The 22,766-nt window shown below is 50.5% G+C and overlaps 1 protein-coding gene across 1 annotated transcript in view; it reads left to right on the top strand.

Moving 5' to 3' along the window:
• MYO5C (myosin VC) overlaps positions 1-22,766 on the top strand; it is a 104,746-nt gene that overhangs the window by 7,521 nt on the left and 74,459 nt on the right. The window contains exons 3-8 of the mRNA XM_056115276.1: positions 1,769-1,934; positions 3,056-3,200; positions 7,980-8,136; positions 10,819-10,962; positions 13,044-13,129; positions 14,729-14,832. Coding sequence (XP_055971251.1) covers positions 1,769-1,934; positions 3,056-3,200; positions 7,980-8,136; positions 10,819-10,962; positions 13,044-13,129; positions 14,729-14,832 — 802 coding nt within the window. The remainder of the gene's footprint in view (positions 1-1,768; positions 1,935-3,055; positions 3,201-7,979; positions 8,137-10,818; positions 10,963-13,043; positions 13,130-14,728; positions 14,833-22,766) is intronic.

The following is a 22,766-nucleotide window of genomic DNA, read 5'->3' as shown; positions in this document are numbered from 1 at the left end:
GGGCAAGTCTCTGAGTCCAGAGCAGCTGTGACGGGGAGAGGGGGCCTCAGCTGGAGCCTGTGGCCTCCAATCATGGGGGCTGCGGGTACAGGTCCCTGGGCCTAATGGGTCTGTGTGGCCTGTGTGTCTGTGTGGTCTGTGTGGCCTGTGTGGTTTGTTTGTCTGTGTGGCCTATGTGGTCTGTGTGGTTTGTGTCTCTGTTTGGCCTGTATGGTCTCTGTGGTCTGTAGTCTGTGTGGTCTCTGTGCTCTGTGTGGTCTATGTGGCCTGTGTGTCTGTGTGGTCTAGTTTGTGTGTCTGTGTGGCCTGCGTGGTCTGTGTGGTGTGTGTGGCCTGTGGCCTGTGGTCTGTATGGTCTCTGTGCTCTGTGTGGTCTGTGTGGTCTGTGCGGTCTCTGTGGTTTGTGTGGCCTGTGTGGTCTTTGTGGCCTGTGGTCTCTGTGGTCTGTGTGGTCTCTGTGGCCTGTATGGTCTCTGTGGTCTGTAGTCTGTGTGGTCTCTGTGCTCTGTGTGGTCTATGTGGCCTGTGTGTCTGTGTGGTCTAGTTTGTGTGTCTGTGTGGCCTGTGTGGTCTGTGTGGTGTGTGTGGCCTGTGGCCTGTGGTCTGTGTGGTCTCTGTGCTCTGTGTGGTCTGTGTGGCCTGTGGTCTCTGTGGTCTCTGTGGTCTGTATGGTCTCTGTGGTCTCTGTGGTCTTTGTGGTCTGTATGGTCTCTGTGGTCTCTGTGGTCTCTGTGGCCTGTGTGGTCTGTGTGGTCTCTGGTCTGTGTGATCTGTGTGGTTTCTGTGGTGTGTGTGGTGTGTGTGGTCTGTGGTCTATGTGATCTGTGGTCTGTGTGGTCTCTGTGGTCTCTATGGTCTGTGTGGCCTGTGGTCTCTGTGGTCTGTGTGACCTGTGGTCCTTATTAGACACTGCCCAGCAACAAGCGTGTCCATCTTCTGCAAACCTTTGCCAACCTATATTTTTATCTGATTTTTGGGTTTGAGATTTGGACCCATGTTACCCCATGTGCCCAGCCCTCTCCCTCTGAACTTCATCTCCAAGCCTGGGATCTCACAGCCTCTGAGCTCTGGGGTCCTGGGTCTTGGTGTCTTGTTCAAACAGGCGCCTCTACAGGCTCAGCGTCTACCCCCTACGTAGAGAAGCTCTGGCTGTGCTGTCCCAGAGCGTGGCTTGGAGATGGGGCATCCAGGTCGCAGCCTGTTGGGTGCCCTGTGGCCTCCTGAGGCGTCTGTGCCTCTGACCATCCAGGCCATCTGTACAGATGAGCGCTGGGCACAGCCAGGCCCCTGGGCACTGAATCCACTTCCCTCAGCATCAGCACCACAGATGAGTCCCATTGCTACACACCATTGTTTCCCGGGACACTGTGGTGCCGGTGAGGGGCCAGGTGAGGGGAGCCCCGCACAGAGAACAGCAGCTCAGCAGAGCACAGAACACGGTTCTTACTCTGATGCCGTCAGTGCTTAATTTCTTCCCCACCTGTCCGTCATCGTCACTGTTGCAGCTGTGTGGCTGTGTGTCCCACACGTGCCTGGCCGTGGTGCTTGCTGGGCATCAGGTGCCCGTGGTGTCTCAGACACCCATCAGGGACCCTCTCTGCAGGAATGGCCCTCCCTGGGCAGGGCCTGTGTGTGCAGCCGGGAATGGGCGTCAGCACACCCCTCAGCCCCAGGACCCAAACTTACACTCCCTAAGCAAGTGTTCCCCATCACCAAGCTGTTCCCCAGAGCTTTTCCTCCCAGGACTCTCATTTTATCTTATCCCCAGGAGCTGGATTACTCCGTTGTTCCAGGCGCTCTGCCTCCTCTCCGGAATCCCGACATCCTCGTGGGTGAGAACGACCTCACGGCCCTCAGCTACCTCCATGAGCCTGCAGTGCTGCACAATCTCAGAGTCCGCTTTGCAGAATCCAAACTCATCTATACCTACAGCGGTGAGGAGGGGGTGCGGGGAGTGCGGGAAGGGTCCTGGAACCTCGTGCTTGCAATCCGGACCGTCCGGATTAGCAGTCCCTTTTCCTTAAGATTAGAGATGTCACCTTCTGTCAAACTGTGGAATCACACCCTGTGTGTCCCCCCACATTTCTGCACAAAGGAGCAGATAGATGGGCCAAGGATGTAGCTCACTGCTCAAGCACCTGCCGTGTGAGTGAGGTCATGAGTTTTTTCCCCTGGGTACCATCATACATGGGCTGGTGTGATCCCAGCAATGCCGTTGGAGTCCCTGGTCCTCCTCAACCATGTGTGTGACCCCTCAGATATTCTAAAAACATCAGTGAAAAGCAGGGTAGAGGGGAGAAGGAAACGTAAAAAAGAAACAGATGTTCTTTGTAAGATTATTTTGATCTTCTAGAATTTCATAAAAGGAAGTGTCAGAAGAGGGAGAAGCATCAACAGAGTTAGACTACTGAGAAAAACATCCAGCAACAGGGGCTGGAGAGATGGTACAGTGGGAAAAAGCACTTGCTTTGTACACAGCCAACCCAGGTTCAATCTCTTGCACCTGAGCACCACTAGGTGTGAAGCCCCTCCCACCCTCCAAAAAGTAGATAAAACTGGTATTTGAATTTCTCATCAGATTTCATATATTTATTGCTTATTTGGGACAATGATATTATCATTGTATTTACATGTGGACAGTCCTGTGGTTAGGGTATGTGCCTACCATGCACCCTACCTGGGTTAGATCCCGGCTCCACGTGGGCCCTGTGCAGCCCTGGAAGCCCCCAGCACCACCAGGGTGGCCCGGCCCAAGCAGCCTCGAAGCCTGAGGACCTCACATTGAGCAACTGCCCCCGGCTGGGGGTCACTGGGGAGGCTCCGTAACCTCCTGAGCTCACTTAGGAGCCCCTGTACCCTGCACACATTTTTTTCTTTTTAATCTCTTAGTTTCAGGACATCCTCATCCGTCATCTCCCCTCCTCTCAGCCTTTAGAGTAGCCCAGAAATTCAGGTGGGATGGGCAGGAACTGAGGCCAGGTGACCTGCCTGAGGTCACGTGAGCCTGGAAGAAAAGTGACAAAGTCCTGTGACTCCGTCTTGTACCTCGCCTCAGGAATCATCTTGGTGGCTCTGAACCCATACAAGCAGCTGCCGATCTATGGAGACGCCATCATCCATGCTTACAGCGGGCAGAACATGGGCGACATGGACCCCCACATATTCGCCGTGGCCGAGGAGGCCTACAAGCAGATGGCCAGGTAGCTTCCCGCCCCTCTCCCTCAACCCCTGCGTCGGTGCCGGGTCCTCACAGCCACGACAGACTCCCTGCCGTGCTCACATTAAAGTGCTCTCCGCAGGATGGGATTCCTTTCACTCGTGTGATGGCAATTCTCTACCTTGTTGATGCTCCTGCACCTCAGTCTGAGATGTGGACTCTCAACTCTGTGCCCCAGAGAAGCCAGTGCTCTCTCTTGAACATATACCCTCCCCTGTGTGTGTGTCTCTGTCTGTCTCTCTCTGTCTCTGTCTCTGTCTGTCTGTCTGTCTGTCTCTCTCTCTCTCACACACACACACACACATAACATACATACGCACATGTACACCATTCCATATCTCTCTCTTTTTTTTTTTAAATTTTATTGAATTACCGTGAGATAGTTAGTTGCAAGCTTTCATGTTTGGGTTACAATCACACAATGATCAAACACCCATCCCTCCACCAGTGCACATTCCCCACCACCAATATCTCTGGTATACCCCCCCTTTCCCACCCTCCCGTCAGTCCTCCATGGCAGACATGATTCCCCGTACTCTCTCTCTACTTTGGGGCATTATGGTTTGCAATACAGACACTGAGAGGGTATCATGTTCGGTCCTTTATCCACTTTCTGCACACATCTCCCATCTTGACTGATTTCTCCATATCTCTTTAAATAAAACTGTTGTGCTTCAGAAATAAAAAGACGGCCCAGGACTGTGTAGACAGCGCTAAGGCCTGGAGCACTGGCTTTACATGCGGCATCCCCAGGTTCCATCCCCAACATGGCAAAATCGCCTGAGCACGTCCAAGAAATAACAGTGACAGTAAATGACCAGAGTGGAAATCCTGCCGGGCTGGAGGGGACGGCCTGTGGCGCAGAACTCTGTGTGGGTAGCGACTGCAGCAGATAACTGCTCCAGTGACTGGCTGTCAGCCGGATTTCTTGGTTCCTTTGAGGCAGTTGGGAATTGAGGTAGAAGTTGCTGGTGCTACTCACAAAGTGAGGACCGTAGATGCATACTCACTCCGTTGTGAGATGCTTGAGTGTCTCCATCAGTCCAACGCTGCAGAATAAATGATAGAAGAGTCCAGGTTTCAGTTTAGGAGATTTGGAACTTTGTGGGGTTTATGCCCGTTTCTTGGCATGGTTTTGTGGTGTTTCTGCGCTTCAGGCTCCTGGGGAATCCTGGCGCCCCAGAGCAGTCCGTGATGAAGGTATCGGGCCGTAATCTGAGATGACAGCAGTCAGACACCCGCACCTGGCTACCCGCCAAGTCAAAGGCAGGGCTGGGATTTGTACTCAGATTTTGAGAAATATGTGTGTAAACTCCTTTTCCCATCGCTATTCTCGCTTTATTCCAATGTCCACATCTGTAAAGTATGGAGGATAAAAAGCACCCTTCCTGGTAGCTCATTCACAGGTTGCTAAATAAATTTCACAGTGATCACCAAGTCTAAGTCCCTTTGGCATGGGGATCAAGGTCGCACGTAGCCCTCTTTCCGCAGCTTGAAACCTGAAACATCTGATCTGCTAATTGCTCTGTCCTAGTCCCGGGCTGGCCAGGGCTGTGGCAGGTTGCAGAGCATTTGCACTTGTAAGGTCAGTGAACCGGATGCTCAGGAAACCTGGCTCCTCAATTCCGCCCTTAGAGTCGGGGTAAACCATGGTGACTGGGAGCCAATGAGCAAGCAAACTTCTCAGCCACGGCAAAGTTGGACGACAGTCTGTGACCAGCCTGGTGGGACCTTGGGTGAAGCATCGGGAAACTGGCATCTTCCGGCTCCCTCCACCCTGGGCTGAAAATCCTGATCTCGGCGCTGAGCTCGGCCTGGCCATCTCCTGTGCATCCCACCCTGTCCCACAGTCTAAGGGACAGAGTGTCCCAGGGGTCCGGGTGCTCCTGGCTGACCAGAACCTACTCCGTGTCCCCGCCCAGGCCCAGGGAGACTGGGATTCAGGGCAGCTTTGCTCTGGGACATGGGGCAGCTCCCAGCAGCAAGGGGAGGAGCACCTGGGAGGGAGAATCGCCAGTTCAGCGCTTAATTTGGGCTTTACTGCAGCGAGTTTCTGTCCCTCCCTGGGACTTGCCCTGGCTCCTTGCTGGTCTCCAGAACATTCCCAGGACAGAGTCCACTGAGAAGAGTCTGAGGTCAAGGCAACAGGGCTGCTTAGGGCTCTGGCTGGCCCCACAGGGGCGAGGCTGTTTGTCCCCGGCAGGCCTGTCCGCCCTCACTGACCGGGGGAGAGACCCTAACTGGCAAGTGCGGCCTTGCCTCTGCCGACACAGGCATTGGGAATAGCCCTGGCTCTGCAGTGCCTGGCCAGCCACGGGCCTTGCCTGCCTCCACAGAGCCCTGGTGTCCCAGCACAGCAACGTCTTATCTGTCCTGGGTTAGTCCTTCTTTTTGGGGGGTCTATTTTTCTGGGTTGGGCTACACCTGTTGGTGCCCGCAGCTTACTCCTGGTGGGCTTAGAGAACCAATGCAGTGTCGGGGATGGAACTAGGCAAGCTTTTTTTTTTCTTTTTTGGTCACACCTGGCTATGCTCAGGGGTTATTCTTGGCTCTTCATTCAGGAATTACTTCTGGCGGTACTTGGGGGACCATATGGGATGCCGAGGATCGAACCCGGGTCGGCCGCGTGCAAGGCAAATGCCCTACCCACTGTGCTATCATTCCGGCCCCAAAACTAGGCAAGCTTTGACTATGCTGTGCTATCTGTCCAGCTCTGCCCTTCACTTTCCAGAGCGAGCGCTGTTTGTGTGTAGGATGGGGGACAGAGGGAGCTGCAGCCAGAGTCACTGTGTTCTCTAGCGTTCTCAGGGACTCGGGGATGCTGCTGTGAGGCTTCCCATCAACCTCGTGACCTTTAGGACCCTCCTTTAAAGCCCTCTCCTTAAGCACATGCCGGATTCACAGGCACACACACTCACTGGTATCCAGTGGCACTGCAGAGGGCATCTTTGATTTGTGTGAATTAAGCCACATCTGAGCGTGGGCCACTCGTGGTCCACTCCGGCCTCAGCATGTAGAATGGGGGTCTGTAGAGAGGAAGTGGCCTATCTGGAGATGGCTGTCCTTTGCGGCCACCCTCTCTGGTCCATAGCCAGGAGTGCAGAACGGTTCCTGGTTAGTTGATAGGAATGGCACACCGTGCCCGCCTCGATGCTGTGTGTGCATGAGTGCAGTTCCTGCCACACCCCTTACAGCCCAGGCATGTGACTCCAGGCAGAGGATGCCCCAAGGCAAGCCCTGGGTGCTGCGTCTCCAGGGATCTACTTGGGTGCATCCCCAGGTACTGTCACAGTCCCCTGCTGGAGGAGCTAAGTGCGACCTCTGTGACCCGCACAGAGACCTGCAGGTTTGTCCAGGTGCCCTCGGGACCATCCCCCTTTGATTTATTTTTTTTAATTGAATCATCGTGAGATAGAACACTGCAAAATTGCTCATGACAGCGTTTCAGTCATACAGTATTCCGACACCCACCCCTCCACAGTGTAATTTCCCAGCACCAGTGTCCCCAGGTTCCCTCCCACCCCTTCAAGCCACCCCCCAGCCCACCCTGTCTCTATGGCAGGCACCTCCCTTCTCTCTATATTTCTCTCTCTATCATTTTAGGCATTATGGTTTGTCATACAGATGCTGAAAGTTTATCATGTATATCCCTTTACCTGCTTTCATCACTCAGGTCTTGTCCAGAGCAATCATTTCCAACTACTGTTGTCATAATGGACCCTCCTCTATCTTAACTACCCTCCATCTCCACACCATTGACCAACCAGTCCTCCTGGCTCATTTTCTCTGGCCTTGGATATTAGTTTTCATATATATATATATATATATATATATATATATGTCCCACAACTGAATGCAGTCATTCTATATCTGTCCCTTTCCTTCTGACTCATTTCACTCAGCATGATACTCTCCAAGTCTATCCATTTATAGGCAGATTTCATGACCTGAATTTTCCTAACAGCTGTGTAGTATTCCATTATGTAGATGTACCATAGTTTCTTTATCCATACATCTGTTCTGGGGCACTCAGGTTGTTTCCAGATACTGGCTATTGTACATAGTGCTGCAATAATATGAAAGTGCAGTTGGTGTTTCTGCTGTCTGTTTTTGGGTCCCCAGGGTATATTCCCAGAATTTCTATTGCTGGATCAAATGGGAGCTCAATTTCTAGTGTTTTGAGAAATGTCCATATTGTTTTCCAAAAAGGCTGTACCAGTCGGCATTCCCACCAGCAATGAATGAGGTGGACCATCTCCTTTGTGGATTTGTTTTGTCCCCTTTTCAATAGAATATATCCAAGTCTGGAGCAATAGCACAGTGGTTAGGGCGTTTGCCTTGCATGCAGCAGACCAGGGTTCGATTCCCAGCATCCCATAGGGTCCCCCGAGCACTGCCAGTAGTAATTCCTGAGTGCGTGAGCCAGGAGTAACCCCTGTGCATTGCCGGGTGTGACCCCAAAACAAAAACAAAAAAACAACAAATCAATAGAATACATCCTCTCAAGGTAATGATTTTTGCATTCACTTCGTAACTCCTTGGATTTTCTGACCTGAGATTGTTTTGGGAGATCCTCCACATGGCCTACAGAAGGACAAAATAATAGCATGTGTTCAGCATGACCACAGCACACAGACTAGAAATCCCTTGGCATATTGGACAAAGTCCCCTGCCCCTGGCTGGCCTGCAGTGCTTTCACCCAGTTGCCCTTTCTCTTGACCAAGAGATGATTGTGGGAAAATCCCTTCCTTATTTTCCTCAGGAATAACAAGAACCAGTCAATAATTGTGAGCGGGGAGTCGGGTGCTGGAAAAACCGTGTCCGCACGCTACGCCATGAGGTACTTTGCCACGGTCAGCAAGTCAAGCATGAACACTCATGTGGAGGAGAAGGTCCTGGCATCCAACCCCATCACTGAGGCATGTACCTGGTTTTATGGGAAGAGTTTGGGTGACAGCGTGATGGGTGAGAAATCTCCACGTGGTCTCTGTCCCCAGTTCTTTGCTGCCAGCTCCCCAAATCTCAGCCCTTCTTAAGCACAGAGGATGATAAAGGAATCTGAATCATGGACTCTGGGGGGCACAGGAGTGGGATCTGGTTTCTGGCAGAAGCCATCATAGCCAGAGGGTGCTGACACCCTCGTCAGGGGCCGCAGTGGGGGACAAGGGCTGGAACGTGCAATCCATTACCTAAGCAATGAGAGCCAGAGGAAAGCTCAAGGGAACCAGCCTCCAGGAGCTCCCAGGAGGTGGTTGCGTGGAATCCAAGGTCACGGCATTCCCAGAGAGGTCTGGAAGTTCCAGGCCCCTTCACCAGACATTGCACTGTGGCTGCGCATAAGAGCCTTTGCAGCCAATCAGTGATCCGGCAAATCCCCGGTTTCCTGTGAACAGCCCAGCAAGTTCATCACACCTGAAGAGGGTGTTGTGGGAACCTCTGGTTTGCAGCCAGTTGGTCAGAAGCCCTGGTGGCTGCCTGGGTTTGGGACTGGCCTGCACAGGACTGAATCCCTAATCAGAACGATTCAGTGTTGGGTTCTTGGAGACCTCGTTGGCTCCTGAGAATCTCTTGTTAGTGTGGAGAGACACTGCATCCTTGCTGGACAGGCTGCAGAAACCTCCTCACGTCACTAACTTGAGTTCCTGTGCCTGAGGGAAGTGAGGGCCAGAAGAGACTCGGAGGTCTGTCCTTTGGGGGATCTGAAGGACCTGGGGCAGCAACGACAGCTCCCAAGAGTCTCCCCACTGTGGGCTGGAGACTCTGCATCTGGTGTCTGTTCCCCATGACTGTGTCTGTCCTGGAGAAGTGTCTGTAACCTCAGACGTGATTGGCACACGGAGCAAGCCCTTCCGCCAGCAGACAGCTTTCAGGAGCTGACTGTTAGATATTCAGGATATTTTTTCCCAAACTGATAGTTAAATCTTTCAAACTTTGCAGTCAGCCATATGGGGGTTGTTTACAGCTTACATAAATTGGCAGACACCATTTACGAAGCATCTTCCATCCCTCCCCCCAAGCTGGCTGACTCCCCATCATATCACTATCGGAGATGTGGGAGAGTGGGCTGGCAGCTGGCATAGGAGTACTGCACTCAAGGGACTGGAGGGAAAGCACAGTGGGTAAGGCGTTTGCCTTCCATGCAGCCAACCCAGGTTCAGTCCCCAGCATCCCAGATGGGCCTCCAAGCCCTGCCAGGAGCAATCCCTGAGTACTACCGGCAGTGCCCTGCTCTGAAAAAAACAAAAGAATATTACATTAGAGGACGAAGGCACGTAGGAATGGCTCATGGCAGAGCCCAAGGGCACAGTACAGGCGAAGATGGGTTTGGAAGCACAGTGAATAACTAAGACCATTATGCAGCTAGACCGCCTGTTTCTCTTTCCTCAGTAGATACTTCTCATTTGTTCAGGCCGCTCTTCCATTAGGAGGTCAGAGAAAAGAGGAAGACCTCTGGCTCCCACATTGGAAAACCTCACTCACAGGCCAAGACGCCAATAGATATAGAAGCGCCTGGGCCAGAGCAATAGGCAGGATTTTTGCTGTGCACATGGCCAAGCTGGGTTCGACCCCCAGCACCCCATATGGTCCCCCGAGTACTACCAGGAGTGATTCTGAGTACAGAGCCAGGAGTGATCCCAAAACAGAACAACAACAAAATAGTAAGAGGCGGTACCAGTTAAATTGAGTGCATGGCACATGCATGTCGGAAGTATGTGTTGCTGGAACCCTGATAGCCTGTGCAGGATGTGCGGGTGCAGCTGGCTCACTGCAGGGAGGATGTGCACCTAAGGAGGGTGCATTGGGGTTCAGCGACAGAAGGGGACTGTGCTTAGCGCAGGAGGGATGGGAAACAGTTTCTCCTGGTTTAGTGCAAGGTTTGAAATAGCCAGTGGCTGTGAGTAAGGATGGAAATAAAGGCTGGAAGAAAGATTGCACTGTCAATCGAGTGTCTGAACTGTTCGGCCACGTATGAATTCAGGCACTTCTCTGATCTCTTTGAGTCCTCCCGCCTCTGGGAGGCCTGTTTGTCGTATTATAGAGAAGAGATATTTGAAAGAATGACTGATGTTTCTGGCATCACAGAGAGATGACAGGCCCACGAGTCATCAGAACTGTCGATGTTTTGGTTTTGGTCTGGGAACCACTCGTGAGGCTGCTTAAGAGCTATCCCCAGGGGCTGGAGTGATAGCACAGTGGGTAAGGCGTTTGCCTTGCATGCAACTGACCCGAGTTTGATTCCCAGCATCCTATATGGTCCCCTGAGCACCTCCAGGAACGGTTCCTGAGTGCAGAGCCAGCAGTAACCCCTGTTCATTGCCAGGTGTGACCCAAAAAGCAAAAAAAAAAATAGACCTATCTCCAGCCCTATGCATAATGGGGGGCAGGGACCCGTGGATCCGTGGCACCAAGTGTCTGCCCAGCACCAGCACCCTTGTGCTTTCTGTCTCCCAACAAGTCTGAGGGGGCAAGTGGTAGGCTGAAGACGTGTCCGTGCTGTAGCCATGATCCCAGGTGCTTCTCTCTGTGACTCAGTGCCCGGAAATTGCTTCCAGGACACGCTGTCCCCACCTCTTACAATCCTCCCCGTGTCCCTCCCCTAGGCGGTGGGCAATGCCAAGACCACCCGCAATGACAACAGCAGTCGGTTTGGAAAATACACGGAGATCAGTTTCGACGAGAGGAACCAGATCATCGGAGCCAACATGAGAACCTACCTCCTGGAGAAGTCCAGAGTTGTCTTCCAAGTAAGGATAAATCTGAGTGGGGTTTCCCTTCCACCCTAGTCTTTAAAGCATTGTTGACTCCTTGGATTGGAGCAGTGGCACAGCAGGTAGGGCGTTTGCCTCGCATGCACCCGACCGAGGTTCGATTCCTCTGTCCCTCTCAGAGAGCCTGGTAAGCTACCAAAAGTATCTCGCCCTCATGGCAAAGCCTCCAAGCTTCCAGTGGCGTATTTGATATGCCAAAACCAGTAACAACAAGTCTCACAATGGAGCTGTTACTGGTGCCCGCTCGAGCAAATCCATGAACAACAGGAGGACAGTGCTACAGTATAGTTGACTCATTAGGCCACTGACATTGTGTGACCCAAATAGAGGTTTTCTGGCTTTCCTTTACAGTTTGTGTTGTTTTTTTTCCCTATCTCTTTCTTTCTTTTTCAAATTTGGGACCCTCCTAGTGGCTGTGTCCTGGGGCCCCACAGTTACCCCAGGGCCAGCAGGACCATTGCCGCCTGCTCAGGAAGTCTGGGCAGCGCCAGGCACAGCCTCTGACCAGAGGCACATTCCCTGGTCTCCTTGACCTTTTCTGTCTCCTATTGGGGAGAGCAGGGAGCCCCCCAGGGTGCCGGGGTCTTTAGTTACTGGGATGAGCCTGGTGGTGTTGGGGTCAGACTGAGCCCTTGGACGCACAAGGCTGAGAGGTGCTGCTACACCCATCTTCCTTTTTGTCGGTTTGTGTCTTAAAAACAAAACAAAACAAAATTGATGGTGCAGAACCCAAGGGGTTGCTCATTCCAGAGCACCTGATCAGTTAGGCCGTGAGTTTGTGGTGTGACCTATGGCAAGCCTGGTAGCACTATCCATGGGATCCCAGTGGCCCAACAAGAGTGTGTGGGCCCGCCTCCAAGTATACTCCAGGCCTGGTCTTCGGGAAGCACAGGAAGAAAGATGGGGACAAAACAGTTGTTGACAGTGAAAGGCAAGAAAAACAGAATCATGCTAGATTGTCAGTGGGGTGGTGTGAGGGAGATGATTGATTTTTGATTCAAGACACTTAAGAAATCCTTATTTCAGGAACTTAAGTTTATCCTTCTAAAAGGGCTGGAGCAATAGCACAGCAGGTAAGGGTGTTTGCCTTGCAAGCGTCCAACATGGCCGACCCGAGTCCGATTCTTCTGCCCCTCTTGGAGAGCCCGGCAAGCTACCGAGAGTATCTCACCCGCACGGCAAAGCCTGGCAAGCTCCCTGTGACATATTCGATATGACAAACACAGTAACAATTGCCACAATGGAGACGTTACTGGGCCTGCTCAAGCAAATCGATGAACAACAGTGATCCTTGTAGAACAAACTGAGGTCTGCCTGCAAGAGAGGTCACAGGCTGAGCGCAGGCTTGAACACAGGGAGCTGGAGTTGGATCCCCGCACCACACGCTTCCTGAGCTCCCAGGTTCACCACCTAGCGCCTTTGAACCAGAAAAACAGAAACAACAGCCAAAGTAGGCAAAGTTGTTAGAATTTCCCTTTCAAGAATGGAAAGGAACTGGAGCTGATGAGAAGTAAACTTAAGAGAAAAACGAGAGAGAGACAGAGAGACAGAGACTTTCTGGAAAGAAATAGAAGACAGAGAAAGCTGCTTTTTTTTTTTTTTTGCTTTTTGGGTCACACCTGGCGATGCAGAGGGGTTACTCCTGGCTCATGTGCTCAGGAATTACTCCTGGCAGTGCTCAGGGGACCATATGGGATGCTGGGAATCGAACCTGGGTCAGCCACGTGCAAGGCAAATGCCCTACCCGCTGTGCTATTACTCCAGCCCCCAGAGAGAGCTTCTTAACCAGTTCAAGCAGCCAGAATTACATCATTCCTGTGTTGTCGAATGTTTTCATGGAATGACATTTCCTTTGGGGTTGTCATTTGGAAGACGCTGCTGGGCCCCCAGTTCCCCCTCCAGAGAGAGGAAGGTCTGTCCGGGACCAGAAGGACAGATCGGTTCACACGTCAGTGTCGGGGTCTGTGAGCGTAGGGTTTCCAGTCTGGCTCAGTCATCGGGTCTCTGGAGCACCCAGCATTTTCACTGGTGTGACTTGGGGCTTCTCTTCATTTCAGTCGGAGAATGAGCGGAATTACCACATCTTCTATCAGCTTTGCGCATCTGCTCAGCAGCCAGAGTTCAGGCACCTTAAATTAGGTGAGTGATGTACGGTGTGTGGTCGAGCCCCACTCTGACAAAGGTGTCTGAGTTGTAGGTTAATTTGTTTTTATAAAAATTAAATTATGGGGGGTGGAGTGATATAGCACAGCGGGTAGGGTATTTGCCTTGCACGCGGCCGACCCAGGTTCAATTCCCAGTACCCCACATGGTCCACTGAGCACCGCCAGGAGTAATTCCTGAGTGCAAAGCCAGGAGTAACCCCTGGGCATTGCTGGGTGTGACCCCAAAAAGCAAAAAAAAAAAAGAAAGAAAAGAAAAATATGGAAATTATTTTCTGTGCTGAATCAGTAGGATGTAGTAAATTACTCCTGGTTCTCAAAGTAATAAACCAATGGAATATTTTAAAGTTTAAAAAAAATTATGTTCTAGAGAAAACCGTTCTCCTCAATGACTTCTTTGGGTTTTGGGGATGGAATTGATGCTCTAAGTAATCAGAGGACAGAATAGGAGCTGGGGTGGGGTGGTGCGAGGGCGAGGGAGACAGGAACAAAGGCCCAGAGGTCTTCTCCAAAGCTGAGCAATTGTGGCTTCCAGACAGCCGCCTCCTCAGGTGGCACAGCCCCAGACCTTTCTCTGTATCTCGCACTGTCCTTCTTCTGACGTGCTGTGGCTCCCTATCTCCTGAGATAGCACCGCTGTTATCATTTGAACTTCCTGGATGACTCAGAGTCATTCTCCCAGTCATCACTGACTCTACTCTGTTGCTCAAGCATCCGCCACAGGCACTGGGCACTGGGCACCCTCAGCTCTCCTCGCCTGGCCTTTCACTGTTGACCAGGTAGAACTATCAGAGTTGACGCCTCATGTGTGGGAATTGGATGCACATCCTCCTATTGAAACAGTTACTTACACTTGTGTAATCTAAATTTCTTTACTGATTTTACCCTCTTGGTATCCTTGCTTTGTCTACAGTACAGATATGAAGTATCCATGAGCTGTACTGCGTGTTATTGCCTTTCTTTTCAGATATTACATGTATAACCGGGTCATAGCTTAATTATAGGTATGATGTAACAAGGGCATATGTTCAACAAAGCGTTTCAAATCACGTGTCTTAAGGTGTGAAATCCACAGTCTGTGCAGTGAAGCTCAAGAATTCTGTATTAAACTCTTATTATGAGAACAGAATCCCCAGGCTTTGGAGTCAGACAAGTCTGTCTATAAATTCTTTCTCTGATACTGGCTGTGGGACCTTCACCAAATCACTCCTTCTATGTCTATAATATAAAATTCTAAAAAAAGAAAAACAACAACAACAAGATGGAATAATAATAGGTGTGGTTTTGTTTGTTGAGGAACCACATTCAGTGGTGCCCTGGGCCTATTCCTGGCTCTGTGCTCAAATACAGAGTGACCTCTGGGACACTCCAGTGACTAACTGTGGTGCTGGAGATGGTGCCGAAACTTGGGGGACCCTAAAGGGTGCTAGGGATTGAGCCCTGCATTTTCTCTGGGCCTGGAGGAGTGCATGTCACGTGATCCATGCAGCAGGTTGGTGACCATCCCCTTTCTGCTGGCCAGCATATCTTTCCAGACTTTTCTGCACAGACCCAACAGTCCTGTATTTCATTTCAGGAAGAGCAGAAGAGTTTAATTACACGAGCATGGGGGGCAGCACTCGGATCGAGGGCGTGGATGACAGGGCTGACATGATCGAGACGCAGAAGACCTTCACGCTGTTGGGTGAGTGAAATACCATGACTGGGACATGCCATCTTTTCTCTAGAAGGGATGTGCCCAGAGAGAGAGAGAGAGAGAGAGAGAGAGAGAGAGAGAGAGAGAGAACAGCAGGGAGGGCATCTGCTTGCCTTAGCTGACCTGGGTTCAATAACCAGAGCCCTAGTTTCATCAGGAGTGTCCCTGAGCCAGGAATAAGCCCTGACCAGTGCAGGGTGTGTGAAAAATGAATAAATAAATAAAAGGGGTGTGTTCTCAGGACGATATCACTTCTATGTGGTCTTTAGAGTAACTGGATGAGGGAATGCAATGGTTCGAAGGGGGACATGCCTTCATCACCCTGGGCCCCAGATACGAAGGAGTAGGAAAGAAATAGAGTGAAAGGGAGTGGAGAAGAGATAGATGCAAAGCAGCCAGGCCAGGTCAGGGGAGTCAGATACAAAGAAGGTGTTAAGGAGTGACAGAGCCAAATGCCCAAACCGCAGAGTCAACAACACAGAAATCAGAGACCCATATTTAACCTCTAAACTTAGAAAGGTGCCTGTCAAGAGGGCAGACTTGGGGGGGGTGGGGCAAGAGGGAGGTGGAGTCAGGGATCATGGGAACACCATGGAGGGAAGTTGACACTGATGGTGGGATTGATGCTGCAATATCCTATGTCTAAAACTCAGCTGTGAATAACTTTGTAAATCACAGTGCTTTAAAAAAATTTTTTTATATAATTTTTTAAGGGGTGTGTTCTGAAGACATCTCATTTTCATTTGAGGATGAGTCAAGGTTCTGATTGGCTCGTTCTAAAATTAAAACCTGAGCCACTGTTCAAGACGATGTATGTCCCTTAAAGATCTAGAAGTCACCCAAGTGCCCTGCGGGGGTGACCCTGGTCAGGTGACCCGAGGGTGTGGTGCCAAGTGAGATAAGGCAGAAGGAGAAAAACTTACCATGCCAAATGTGGAATATAGAGAAGCAAAGACACCAGCCAACAGAACTAAACAGAAGCGGATCCTTTGAAGGGGGAAGGAGGGTCTGTCCGGGAGTTGGGCCACACCTCACAGTGCTCAGGATTTACTCCTGCCTCTGTGCTCAGGAATCAACCTGGTGGGTTTGTGGGAGGGTAAAGTGGATCAATTATTACATTTATAAATGAAAACTAGGATTTTGATTGTGATTATAAGATAGGATATAGAATTGTAATGCTACATACCTGAAACCTATATAATGATATATATTGATATTATATATAATAAGTATGTTTATATATAATGTAATCATGGGTATAAACGCATCTCTACAATCAGTGGTACTTCGGTAGACATTTATTTTTTAAAAACTCATAAATATATGTGTTGTTAATTTATCATATAATTTATAATGTTAAGAATAAGGAGCTGGACCGGGTATTCTAGGGGAAGGGCAGTTCAGATAGAGAAGGGAGCACCAAATAAAGGGTGTTAGGAGGATCCTCCCAGGAGAGGAGATGCATGTCGAAAGTAGACTATGGACTGAACATGTTTGCCACTCAATGCCTCTTTTGCAGACCACAACACCCAAAACGAGAGAGAGAACACAGGGGATTGCCCTGCCACAGAGGCAGGGGGGGATGGGGGGATGGGGGTGGGGGGATATTATCCATGGTGGTGGAAAATGGGCACTGGTGGAGGGATGGGTATCTGATCATTGTATAATCGAAACCCAAGCACAAAAAATTGTAAATCTACAACTGTACCTCATGGTGTTTCACTAATAAAAAAAAAAAGAATAAGGAGCTGGAGCAGTAGTAGAGCGGGTCTGAGGGCTTTTGCACTGCCAACTCAGGTTCAATCTCCGGCATCCCATATAGTCCCCTGAGCATTGCCAGGAGTAATCCCTGAGCACCACCAGGTGTGGTTTTGGTTTTTTTTTTTTTTCCGCTTTTTTGGGTCACACCTGGCGATGCACAGGGGTTACTCCTGGCTCTGCACTCAGGAGTTACTCCTGGTGGTGCTCAGGGGACCCTATGGGATGCTGGGAATCGAACCCGGGTCGGCTGCGTGCAAGGCAAACGCCCTACCCACTGTGCTATAGCTCCAGCCCCAGGTGTGGTTTTTTTTTTTTAAAAAAAAGAGATAGAGAAAGAAACTAGTGTGACGTTTATGGAAATTGTCTATATAATAATTGTCTATTATGTTTTCAATTCTTGTGCAAGTCTAAATTTTATATAATTCTAAAGTAAAAAAAGTCCTTTTCCTTATATTTTTTCTTAATTTATTTAAACACCGTTCTTTACAAAGTTTTTCATGATGATTTGTTCCAGGCATTCAGTATTCCAGCCCCAATCCCACCACCACCATCACCTTCCCTCTGTCATTGTCCCCATTTTCCAAGCCCCCCCTCAAGCCACCCCGCAACAGGACCACAGTAATTTATTTCATATTGCTTGTTACCACTAAATGCTAATGAATTATCAAAAAAAAAACTTCAGTAAAAAAAAATTGTGAAAAAATTGTTCTATCTCACCATGGGGTCATTGTCTGAGTGTTTCTTAAGCTATTGTTACTAGCTGAGTCTTCTGTGTTAATGTGTTTTGTTTGTTGAGCTTAGTTGGCTTCTACAATACATTCCCATCCAACCTGGTATATGCTTCTACTAGGATTTTAGCATTGGAGAGTTTGAAGTTGGTGGGTGGCTGCAAATATGACAGCACTGTCTGTCCTGCCGTTGTTCATCAAGTTGCTCGAGTGGGTTGATGAGCTTGTAACGTCTCCATTGTGAGACTTGTTGTTACTGATTTTGGCATATCCAATATGCCATGGGGAGCTTGCCAGGCTTTGCCATGCAGGCGAGATACTCTGGGTAGCTTGCCGAGCTCTCCGAGAGGGACGGAGAAATCAAATCCGGGTAGCCGTACCTGCTGTGCTATCACTCCAGCCCACTCTCCAGAAAATTCAGAATATTTAACTGGGCAGTGAGCTTACATGGCAGCGGTCATGGATGTAGGTGTGGCTGTCGGGGGCTTCTGGAAGTAGGGGAATGGGGTGGGGGTGGGGAGAGGCTACCCATCCTCCCCACTCCAAGGAGGCCTCAGAGTTCTCAGTCAAAATAAATCTGTGTACCTGAAACTTCAGTGTCTCCACGGAGCTCAACCATAAGTGTTGGAGTCCAGCCGTTGGCGTGGCCGCAGCTTTTGGCATTTGAGTGGGGCTTCCGGGGCTCGGGTGAGATGGGAACTTGGCCCTCCCCAGAGGTCTCAGCCAGGGACTGGTGTATCTGAGAGATTTTGCAGTTAATTGATCTCCTCTGGGATTTAATCATGAGTCTGTAAAACTGGGCTAGTTCATCAGCTCCCACGGTGGTGGCAGGCTGTGGGTGTCAGGGAGCTGTCTGGGGACTCCAGCAAGGTACATCCACGCACATTCCATAAGTCTTTTGTTTATTTCCTGGGAAGTGGTGGGCTCTGCCCACAGTGCTTAGGACAGCCTGCTGTGGTGACATCTTGCAGAACAGACATCTTAGCTTCCTACCAGCTCTCTGGCCTCGTCTGTTATTTGGAGATATGTAGTCCGCCTGCCTGCCTGCCTGCTGTTCATTACTCATGACTTGGTACTTAATTACCTGTTGCCAATTATCTGCTCCCTTTGATTCATGTTCTTGGATTGACCTGTGGCCTCACATGTCAATTTTCCCCATCCCACAGATGTTCACTGGGCGATAATGTAAATGGTTTCTGTAAAGATCTGTTGCTGTTCCCCAAATCATAGGGGCTTGAAGTGGTAATTCATGACCGTCTCTTATGGCGGGGATAGAATGGGCCCAGCCCATTCTCATGGCACTTCTCATTTGGGGACTCACAGGCCAGTAGACAGTGGAAGCTTCCTTTCCCATGTGAGCTGGGATCTACCGGACTGTGCAGGGCTTCCTTCCCCTCCCCTCTCCCTCCTTTTCTCTTTCTCCCCACTCTGACTCTGCGTGTGGAACCCTCAGAGCCCGTCAGACCGTGTCAGAGTTGCCTAAACTGATTTGACTTCCACTGTGTGGCAGGAGCGGGGTTGTGAGGATCACACTTGGAAATCCTCACATAAACCAGCAGCACCCCAAGCCTGCACCACCCTCCAGCTATTCTAATACCCCCAGGGGGCTATCTCCCCCATACTGGGAAATACTTAGCTGCTCCCATGCGGCTCCATAAGCTCCTGTGACTCTGCAGGGCCTTTGATGTGACAGCTCTTGAGAAATGCAACATTCTTGTGTTGCCACTGTTGCCAACTCTCTGGCTTGGAGTGATAGTGCAGGGTTTAAGCATTTACCTCACGCCGTGGCCAACCAGGGTAAAACCCAGGAACCGTGTGTGGTCCCCTGAGCACCACCAGGAGCGACTCCTGAACATAGAGCCAGGAGTGAGCCCTGAGCACCACGGTGTGTGGTCCCAGAACCATAAAATAAAAGTTCATGAAAAGAAACGGCGTCACTGAAGCTATTCACTGCAAATTTAAAGCAACTCTTAGGGCCGCCTCTGTCTCCCAGTTCCTGGGGGGAAACTCGGCAGGGTACAAGAGACAGAGGGCGGAGACCAATGTGTGGCGTTGAGACCGACGCTCTGGGGGTCTCAGGGCTCAGCGCAGTTAATGGAAGTGAGCCTCCCTGCCTAACTCACCAGACCAATACCCCACATGCTGCTCAACAGACTCCAACCTATTTCTGTATGTGTTTCATTGGAACACAAACACAGTCTTTTTTTTTTTTTTTGCAGTCTATTGCTGTTTTCTTGCATCGGCAGCAAACAAACAAACAAACAAACACTGTCCTCCCATTGTTCATGATTTGCTCCAGCGGGCCCAGTAACGATGTCTCCATTTTTTGAGACTTCTTGTTACTGTGTTTGGCATATCCAATACGTTGCGCGGGTAACTTGCCAGGCTTTGCCATGTGGGGCGAGATACTCTCGGTAGCTTGCCGGGCTCTCCGAGAGGGGCGCAGGAATTGAACCCGGCTCGGCTGGGTTGGCTGCATGCAAGGCAAACGCCTTACCACTGTGCTACGGGTATTGCAGAGCGTGCTCCCATATTCTGGCCCATGTCCTATGTGCTAACATGAGCGTAGCTGGTGAGTTCACAGAGGTTTTCTCACACTCCGGAAAGACTCATGGTGTCCTTGCAGTCACATTAGTTCTGTTCCGGCATGTGGTTCCCTGCTGAATCTGGGCCAATGAAAGGGAGCTGGAGGAAACCTCAGGCCTCACCAGTGTCGGCACACTTTCATGAAGCTGGCTGGTATCGCTGTCATCCTGTGACCCCCAGAACCAGTGGACTCCATGCGCCTGAAACCCATGCCGTCCAACACCAGTAACCACCGATCACGAGTGGCTATCCTCTATATCTTATTTTAGCTGGGGGACTACACCCAGCTGTACTCAGGAATTGCTCCTGACTCAGTGCTCAGGGAACCTGCCCAGAGTTCTCTGCCACCTATCAAGAGGTAGGTATGTGGAGGTTTCCACAGAGATGCACAGGGGTGAACCCTGGGGTCCTTTTTTTTGCTTTTTGGGTCACACCCGGCAATGCACAGGGGTTTCTCCTGGCTTTGCACTCAGGAATTGCTCCTGACTCAGTGCTCCATTCCAGGTGGAGCTTGTGGAACCCTGTGTAGTGCTGGTGATCGATCTGGGGTCTGCTACATGCGAGGCAAGTGTCTTACCCCCTGTACTATCTTTCCAGCACCATTACATTTTATCACTTTCCAGCTGAAGTAAAATGAAAGTCTTTTTTTTTTCCTTGTGGGTCACACCAGGTGATGCTCAGGGGTTACTCTTGGCTCTGCACTCAGGAATTACTCCTGATGGTACTTGAGGGACCATATGGGATGCCGCAGATCAAGCCCAGGTCGGCCACATGCAAAGCAAAAGCCCTACCTACTGGACTATCGCTATAGCCCCCCCAAATAAAAGTTTTCAGTTGCACTCAAGTGCTTGTAACCACATGTGGTTGAGGCTGCCCCGTTGCATAGCACAGATGCCACGCTTCATCCCCAAGGAGAGTGCCCAGCAATGCTTCCAGACTTAAGATAAAGAGGCCCCGTTTGTACTGTCTTATTCCTCTGAGTCTCATGGTTAGCCTATGACGTTTGGTTCTGGGGCACACTGCCTAATTTAATAGACTCACAACACACTTGGGCAGCTGAGTTTTTTAAAAAAGAAATATTAATTGTCAATGGAGTCCTTGCTTGATTCACCCATTGCTGTGGTTTGCTAGGAAACTAATGCAGAGAAATGGGCACAGTTAGCAGTGAGGTCATCTGGTTCTGTACACAGCCCACTACACAGCACAGCCAGCACGGCCCTCTGGACCTGCCCAGAGTTCTCTGCCACCTATCAAGAGGTAGGTATGTGGAGGTTTCCACAGAGATGCACGGGGGTGAACCCTGGGGTCCTTTTTTTGCTCTTTGGGTCACACCCGGCAATGCACAGGGGTTTCTCCTGGCTTTGCACTCAGGAATCACTCCTGGCGGTGCTCAGGGGACCATTGGAATGCTTGGAATTGAACCCTCTGCTGCATGCAAGGCAAACACCCTACTCCAGCCCCCTGGGGTCTTTTCATATCTTGCAGGGGCCTCTGGCAATAACGGCTGAGACATTACATGTTCAGTGTTACCTGACCCTTAATTCCCCACTCTGTAAAATGGGAATAATACTTGAACTCAGTTCCCAAAATGTCGCACTGGGTAAGCTGAAAAGTGAAAATTCTTAGCTATGTTGTCAGGTAGACATCATAGGGTTAGGGCTGGAGCAATAGCACAGTGGGTAGGGCATTGCCTTGCACACGGCTGACCCGAGTTCAATTCCTCCACCCTTCTTGGAGAGCCTGGCAAGTTACCGAGAGTATCCCGCCCGCATGGCAGAGCCTGGCAAGCTCCCTATGGTGTATTCGATATGCCTAAAACAGTAACAACAAGTCTCACAATGGAGACGTTACTGGTGCCCGCTCGAGCAAATCAGTGAATAATGGGAGGACAGTGCATCAGGGCTATGATGTCAGGTGAATTCTACTTACTTTCCCTTCAGGTTCTGTTCCTGCAACGACTTTTTTTTTTTAAGGAATTAACTGATCCTCTACTTTATTGAGAGTTTTTTTTTTTTTGCTTTTTGGGTCACACCCGGCAATGCACAGGGGTTACCCCTGGCTCATGCACTCAGCAGTTACTCCTGGCGGTGCTCGGGGGACCATATGGGATGCTGGGACTCGAACCCGGGTGGGCTGCATGCAAGGCAAATGCCCTACCCGCTGTGCTATTGCTCCAGCCCCTCCTGCATCTTCTTAGCCAACCACCCGTTCCATTCTGATGAAGTGGAAGGACGGATGCGTTTGGGTGAAAAGCTCCTTTTCTCTTTTCTCCTGTTGACTCTCTAGTTCATTCCTCTCTGTTCCTGCCAGGCCCTGGAGGTGTCCCAGAGAGAGAGCCAGAGAACAGTCCAAGCTAGCAGGGACCTCAGGCTCAGGGCAGAGAGTTGAAACTTAACTTAAGGTCAGCCGTACTTTTTGCATGACTTTGTCACGCTCCAGATCATTATTATTAGCGGAGGTTCGTAGGACTTGGGAGGTGCCTCTCCACTTTTGTCACTTCTGGGAGGCGTGGAGCAGTCCCGTGACACAGCTGAGGAGGACAGAGAGTGGGAGTGCGGCATGAAGAGCCCCCGGTGCGGCACGCGTAATTGCTTCTTCCCATCACTCACCTGTCATTTCTCACGGTGGCGACCTGGGAAGTTCTTTCTGTGGGTGCCTGGAGGTGTTCCCGTCAGTGGGAAGAGCAGCATGTGCTTGAACTCTGCCGAGCTGGAGGCTTTTGTAGATTCTGAGTTTGGAATGTTTTTCAGCTTCAGTTTCTGGTTTGCTCTTTGAAGAAGACTCTAGGTGCTGAGGTGACTGCCCCGCCTGCCTGGTGCTGTTGTGTGCCGGGTTCCCTGAGGTGCC

The sequence above is a fragment of the Sorex fumeus genome, unplaced genomic scaffold (genome assembly GCF_029834395.1).
Source record: "Sorex fumeus unplaced genomic scaffold, SorFum_2.1 ptg000029l, whole genome shotgun sequence".
Taxonomy (NCBI): Eukaryota; Metazoa; Chordata; class Mammalia; order Eulipotyphla; family Soricidae; genus Sorex; species Sorex fumeus.
The sequence above is the reverse complement of the archived record's forward strand: the minus strand, read 5'-3'. Positions and strand labels throughout refer to the sequence as shown.